Source organism: Pungitius pungitius, chromosome 2 (genome assembly GCF_949316345.1).
Source record: "Pungitius pungitius chromosome 2, fPunPun2.1, whole genome shotgun sequence".
NCBI lineage: Eukaryota > Metazoa > Chordata > Actinopteri > Perciformes > Gasterosteidae > Pungitius > Pungitius pungitius.
In genome coordinates this window covers 4,108,951-4,115,965 of record NC_084901.1, presented here as the reverse complement: position 1 = coordinate 4,115,965, position 7,015 = coordinate 4,108,951, and the positions used below count along the sequence as shown (strand labels likewise).

The following is a 7,015-nucleotide window of genomic DNA, read 5'->3' as shown; positions in this document are numbered from 1 at the left end:
TGCTGATCTAAATGACTTAACCAGATACAGGAACCGTCTCAGACTGCACAGGTTAACCACCAGCATGTGTTCCCCTCAACCGGGCGGATTTCATCTGGATAAGTCGGAGACACACTTGAGGGTTATACTCTCTGTGGGAAAACTGTGACTTGTGATTTATAGAAGTTAAAAATATGTCAATTTCCAAAGTCCAAAGAACAGAGACAGGCCTTTTTTCGCGTAATTCTGCGTATAATCGACTTTGTTGCAGCGGTACTTGGAGCGGTATGTGATATAGCTGTTACAGAAATTTAAAAAAAAACTGTCTTGCATGGCAGTGATTCATTCCTCTTAACTTTTCCCAGGGTCGTGAATGTTTTTCTTCATCCATGTCTTCCAGTAAGATTATTACTAACTCCCAAACCCACCTCAATCCAAAATTTCAACACACACAGGAAAAAAAGAAGAAGCATCTCACATTGAAAAGATAATGCGGAGGATCATCCATTTGCCTTTCTCGTATTCAGTAACCTCACTGCTATTGATAAAAAACGTATTTTGTCTGTGTTTTTTCGAAATAATCCTGAATAATTACACATAATGACACAGCTGCAGTAAATAACGTGGGCAGATGGTGAAAAAGCTGTAAGATGGAAATTCCTTCCAAATTCTCTGAAATTCCAACAAGATGGTCTGTTGTGTTTCACAAACAAGTCAACGTGAACGTTTATTCCAACATGAATGGGTGGTCGTTAAAGTGCTTGAAATAATTAAAAGTTTCAAAGTATAGCATTTAGACAACCATGAAGACTGGGTTAACTTCACTGAGGAAGAACAGGAGGATTCCTGATTCCTGAGGAGGAACAGCTTGGATTTGTTGGGGGAGGTTTTTATATACTGTTATATGGTTTATAAGATTAAAAAACAATCACTTTCTGTAGTTTTTATGACCAAATAATGAAAAACAGAACAGATCTTGTTACTTTGGGGAAATAAGATTGATATGTGAATGAGATTGATCTGTAAGGTAGAAAGGTTGCCTTTTCTAATTAGTTACTTTAGTATGTCAATCTGTTTTTGTGACTTGTGCCTGAGGACATACAGGTGAGCTGCTAAACAAGGGCAATAAAAGCAGCCGACGCCCTGTTTAAGGTTCAAGGAGTCCGTGTGAGAAATTAGCAGAAGGCAAAAAAGAAACTAAGTATTAATTTAAAAACACTATAAAGGTCTAACAATCCGCTTTAGATCCTCTCCACTGTACTGGTTCTATCGTAGAGCCATCCGGCCCCCTCCCTCCCTCCCTCCCACCAGCACTCCCCTTCTCTATCTCTCTCAGCTGCTCTCCCTCCCCTCCCCTCCCTTCCCGTGGATGGGCTCTCTCTCTCTCTCTCTCTCTCTCTCTCGCAGTCTGTTAGAGCCGCACACAAGGATTAGAGGGTTGTTGTGAGTGTGTCTGCTCAGAGAGAAGAAGCCAGAAGACAGAAGGAGATAAAAGAAAGGAAAAGATCTCCAGAGGAGCTACAGCCTTACTATTGTGGATAAGTGAGCTGATTTACCTTCACCTCGGGCTCTACCTCTCGCCTCTCTGCTCAGCCTTCACCTTGGGGGAGGACGGATAAACCGAGGGGGGCCGCGTAGCCTGGACCTCCACGCGGGGAGCCATGTGAGCCACCTCACACCCACCGAGGTCCCCTACCACTGCCCGCTCTCTGTGCTGGGGAGCACGACCGGGATTGTTTGCACACCTCCCTGGAACCCCGCTTCCCCCCCTCCCCCGGGCCACTGTCAGGGCTTGCGTGGAGGAGCCCTCCAGGCTCGGAGGACCCCCCCCCCCCCCCCCCCCTCTCCAGCAGGGAGACACTCCATCTCTGTGCACTGGTCGGGGTGCGAGTGGTGCCCCCCCCACCCACCCTCCCCGCCGCCCCCCCTCCCTGATCTGGAGGCCGGCCAGGCAGCACTTCCAGCACCATGGATTACCTGTTTGGGATTGTAATGCTGCTGTGCGGGGCGCTGCAGCCGGGAAGGGGTGTTGAGCCCAAGCCCAACGTGCCCCGGCTAAAGCTGTCATACAAGGGTAAGCCCTCGCTCCGTTCAGCCCCGTCATGTGGGGGCCGCGGCGGTCGCCGGTGCTTTTAAAGTGGCCTCGTCTAGTCCATTTTTTTTCTTGCCCCGTGGGTGCTTTTTTTTTCATCCATTCTTCCTTGTGTGGAGTATCCCTTTTCATTTGTGCTGTATTTCTGTGAGTCTATTTCTGCCGCTGTGTGTCTCTCTCTTTCTCTTTTCACTCTTTCTCCCACAGCATCTAACTCTCTGTTTACTAGTACTGTGTCCCTCTTTTCCCATTAACCCGCTCATTCTTTCTCCCTTCTCCCCTTGCCCTGCTTGTCTCTCCGAATCCAATGTTCTTCTTACTTAATAGTCAGATTGGTTCCATATGCTGGAGCGGAAAGCCTGGAGTTAAATGTATATATTGGCCCCTGTACCAAATTTTCCCGTCGTGCCGTCTGCTTCTGCTAGTACTGTGCACCCCCTGTTAAGTGCTCCAAACAGGCGGTGGAGCCTCCGTTTTAATGGCTTCTGTCCCCAAAAAAAAAAATCTCTGCTTTCGGTCATGACACGGAGCCTTTTCTTCAAGGGGGGCCGCGCAGGTCTCCCGACTTCTCATTACCGAATCCTAAATGGATCCAACAGTTGTGGAGTTTTGACCCGAAAACGCTAAACTATACACGCGTGTTGCACAAAATGATCGGTGTGCTGCAGCAGGCGGTGTGTCGGGGCGGAGCCTGAGGGAGTTTTGTGCGTCTTTTTAAAAAAAAATTGTGCACGTGTAAGTTCTTGACGTATACAGCTAACATGTTATTCTCTCTCTCTCTCTCTCTCTCTCTCTCTCTCTCTCTCTCTCTCCATCTGTGTTATTTTGAGGGGAGACTGCGGAGCGCCGGCTCTTCCTCTCCTCCTCCTCCTCCCTCTCTCTGGTTCTGTCTCGTCTCCTCTCTCACACCCTACACTAAATCAGGCTCTTTGTAATAGCAGACTTTTCATCTTGGCTAGAAATAACTGGCAACATTTTAGGCATATTTTGGGGAGTATTTTTTATTTTTTTGCTTTTTAATGTCAGTCAGTGAGGCTATGTGGTTCCTTGTCCTAAGACATAACCAAAACTATATGCCTGGGACTGTGGTATTTTCCTATTTTAGTCCCGTTTCTCTCATCTCTCTTAAAAAATGTTACATGCTGATTTGTCGTTGTTTAGACGCATTTCACCAGAAGCTTTGGTTCCTCTAAATAATTTTGATATATGTTGAGAGAAATATCACTTCGGGGGTTGAACGTGTTGTATATTAGTCTAATCTATTGCTTTATGACACTCTTTATTCTTTAGATGGTGTGCAAGCTGTAATTTTGCTAAAGTTTATTTGGGATAATTATCTGTATTCTAAATCCCCCCCCTAAAAAGCATGTAACTTTTGTATTTTAACATCGGTTTGGTGTGACTGAGGGTTCTGAAGGGAGACGCCATAGATTGACCACCTGAACCAAACAAATTCTGGACCGGATCATGGAGATCGAACTTACCCGGCGTCAAGTCATGTATCCCCTGGGCGCCATCATGTCAATTCACCATGTCAGTTACCTTACTGCCCCCCTGTTGTGATCCTCATCACTTTTCAGTCCGACGAGGGAAACGTGTTGCTGACAACACTATTGGAGCAGAGATTTGTCATCCAGCATCAATGTCTGCCGTCAAACCGAGAGAGAGAGAACAGAAGACCGCCTGTCACGATAGATGTACTTTAGTGGATGTACAATCTTTTTTTTTGTTGCTAAAAGGGCACCAAAGCGTGGCTGTTTATATCTATCTATGTGTGTGTGTGTGTATGTGTGTGTGCGTGTGTGTGTGAATGTTCTTGCCACGTCTTGGTGTGAGGACTCAACACCCTCTCCTGTGTTTCAGCAAGGCACAAATGTGTCAGTTCTGGCTCGCGCCCATATAATTAGACACCTGGTTTTTGTGCGCGGGCCGGTGGCCAATGAGCTCACAAATCGGTATGTTCTATTGTTTAGTTATATCACTGCTTTGTAGCACAGGTTTCTTGTTTCTTTTTTTTTTGTCCGCCCCGAGCTGCAAATTGCAGCTGCTATTGACGCGAGGCTGGGCTCCAAATGGAGACTCCGCTCTGCAGTGTTTTAACTTCACCTTCCGGCAATCGACCCTAACACGCTTGTAACCTCGACCCGAGATGGTACCAAAAAAAAAAAAAAGTACCAATGGAAACCGGTCCCCAAGCAACTCCGGGCCTCTATCGTTCCATGCAGTGGGAATTTAGGCTCGCCAGTGACTCTGCCACCCACAGGTGTTTGGATGCCCCTCTCGATGCCCGTCAGGGGACAATTCTCTTTCAACAACCGCAATGTGGCGGTTGGTGGGAGGAAGTAAAGGGAAGGGGGGGGGGGGGGGGGTTGTTGCCAGGTTTGGGTGACGGTGGAGGGGGGGGAGATAATCTTTTAATGAAGGAAAAAGCTGGCAGACACACAGTAGACGAGGCAGAAGGAAGGGAGGCAGGTCGTTAAGTGGAGTGTCACTCATCCCGTCTCCCTGCAGGAAGCTTGCATAGTAATTAAGTCAAATAAACGACAGAGACAGACCCTCCTGGGATGGACAGTCAAACAAGCGCCAAGCAAAAAGAGTATGTGCCAGGGCCCCTGGAGCGGGGGGGACGGGGGGGCGATCACGTGATCTGGGGGATGAGAGAGAGCCTGCGTTTAGGATAAATATGAGCGTGCGAGCGGGGTCGCCGATGACACGCCTCCGGGGAGGACGTAGGCGAAGCGATGCAGAGGGAGCCGCGCGGTTTGAGAGGTACGAGGGCCGAGAAACGGAGGCAGGTAGATGCAATTACCCCTCGCGGGACGCATGGCAGCGCAAGTGCAGAGTGAATGATTTCCCACAGGGGTCAGTTAGTCGTCTCTCGGCTAAAAGGATCTGGCTCCACGGGGGGGACACAACTATGATCACACGAGTTAATGATTTTCCCTCCTCCTCGAGACTGGGAAAGGTCTCACCAACTTGCCTTGACTAGGAAGAAATAAGGTCAAACTGAAATGCAAGCTGAATCAATTCCAATAAGAGCCGATCAACTGGTGACCTGTGACCTGTTGTAATAATACCCCCAGTCTATTAAGAGTGAGTCTGAACGCTGACCCCTAAAGGTCAATCGAGGTACAAACAGAAAATCCCAAACCTGACTCCTATTGTGACTTTGACATCCAAAAGTCCCCTTCAGACGACCTGCTGACCGCATCGATGCCGTGCGGGTGGAACTGAGGGGGGGGGGGGGGGGGGGGGAGACGGAGCGGGGACCGAGGAGGAGAATAGGCTCACGGACCTTCAAAATAGACACTTGGCGTTGAACCGCACTCCACGCAGGCTGGATCCCGGGCCCCATAATGAAGCCCGTCTGTGTGAGTGTGTGCGCTTGTGTGTGGGCGTGCCTGCCTACAAAAATACAGCCTGTTTGTGGGTGTTCGCATGCGTGTCGTTTCATCAGTGGATGTTGTCTCTTCGTTCTTGTGCACGTGAAACGAGAGTCTTCCTCTCTCTCTCTCTCTCTCTCTCTCTGTCTTTCTGTATACGTCGATTCTGTGGGCCGGGGCTGACAGAGCGGATGTAGATAATTATAAGGTGTTCTCCCAACGCGCCAACTTCGGAGATGTCTGCCTCCAGATCCCGCTCCTCCTTTTCTCTCTCCGTCTTTCTCAGCGCTCTTTTCTCCCGACCCCCCCTTTCTCCTCCTCCTCCTCCTCCTCCTCCTCATCTTCGTCCTCCTCCTCCTCCTCCTGCGGCTCGGCCGCTTCGAGGAACCACAACGCCACAGACCCTAAGTACAATCTTCGTCGAGGCTTTGTGTCTCCTTTGTGTGTGTGTTTGCATTTCTCTTTTGCTGGTCTGCTTTGCCCATCCCTCTGATCGGTTGATACGTATCTTTTGGCTATCCTTCTTCTCAACCCTCTCACACACACACTGACCTACCCTCATCTTTCGCTCCCACACAGCCACATTCCAATGGTATAAACCAACGTTTTGCCGTGGCTTGCTTCTCAGTTGTGCCCCTATGTTGCATCCGGATACATGCAGTTTTTTTTTTTCTTCGAAAAACTGACTCACACACCTGAACCACAGGGCCGCAAGTTGAAAGATGGCGCAATTAAGTGTGAATTTGCGTTGGAACACAGACGTAATGCATGCAAAACCAAAAGCCATCCATCAAGTCACAGACCAATCCTTCACTTGTGTTTCACACGTGCGTGACGGGAGAGTGGGAAATTTTTTGTCATCATAGATTGTTGCGTGCTGCATTTAACTCATCTCGTTATTTCATAATTCAACGTAACATCACTACGATTACCTCTTGTCAAACGAAGGCGGGTATCATTTGTGAGTTTCGTGACCCCTTCCCCCGATTGCATGTGTCGTTAGTTTGCTCTCCGCGTCGGCTCGTGTTGTTTCACGTGTGTGTGTGCGCATTTCCCCCAGTGTTGGTAAAAAAATGTTCCATAATTACAGCTCGGTTTTCCTGAAGCATTTTCATTTAAACTGAACGACGATCAGGAACAATCGGGGACGGTGTGCTCACGCAGGCAGGCCCCAGAAGGAGGCAGCGCAAGGTTTGCGTTTGCTGAAAGATTAACGAGCAAAGCAATTGTGTGCGTTCGGTGTGCACTTTTTTTCGTCCGTGCGTGTTGCACAAGCGCACACGGGGGGGGTGGGGAGGGGGGGGGGGGGGGTAAATGTCCAGCGCCTTTTGGCGGGCTTGGGTTACAGCGCGGTGCAGATTGCTCAACCCCGGGTATGAATGGGTGCCGCCACCTGCTAAGTCTCGTCAGGCAAGGCCCGAGGGAGGGCGAGCCCTCCGATCCGAACAGAGTCGTGTTACAAATGAGGGGAACATCTCTGAGGAAAGACGGACTGATGGACGGCAGACGGACTCGCAGACAGAGGGGATGGGAGTGGGCAGGAATGAGAAGAGAGAGTAGA

At 49.2% G+C, this 7,015-nt stretch overlaps 1 protein-coding gene across 1 annotated transcript in view; it reads left to right on the top strand.

The window, feature by feature from the left end:
* The first annotated feature begins 1,916 nt into the window (after nucleotides 1-1,916).
* Nucleotides 1,917-7,015, top strand: part of sema3aa (sema domain, immunoglobulin domain (Ig), short basic domain, secreted, (semaphorin) 3Aa) — a 28,069-nt gene continuing 22,970 nt past the window's right edge. Inside the window, exon 1 of the mRNA XM_037461132.2 lies at nucleotides 1,917-2,053. Within this exon, the coding sequence (XP_037317029.2) occupies nucleotides 1,948-2,053 (106 nt within the window). The 5' untranslated portion in view covers nucleotides 1,917-1,947. The remainder of the gene's footprint in view (nucleotides 2,054-7,015) is intronic.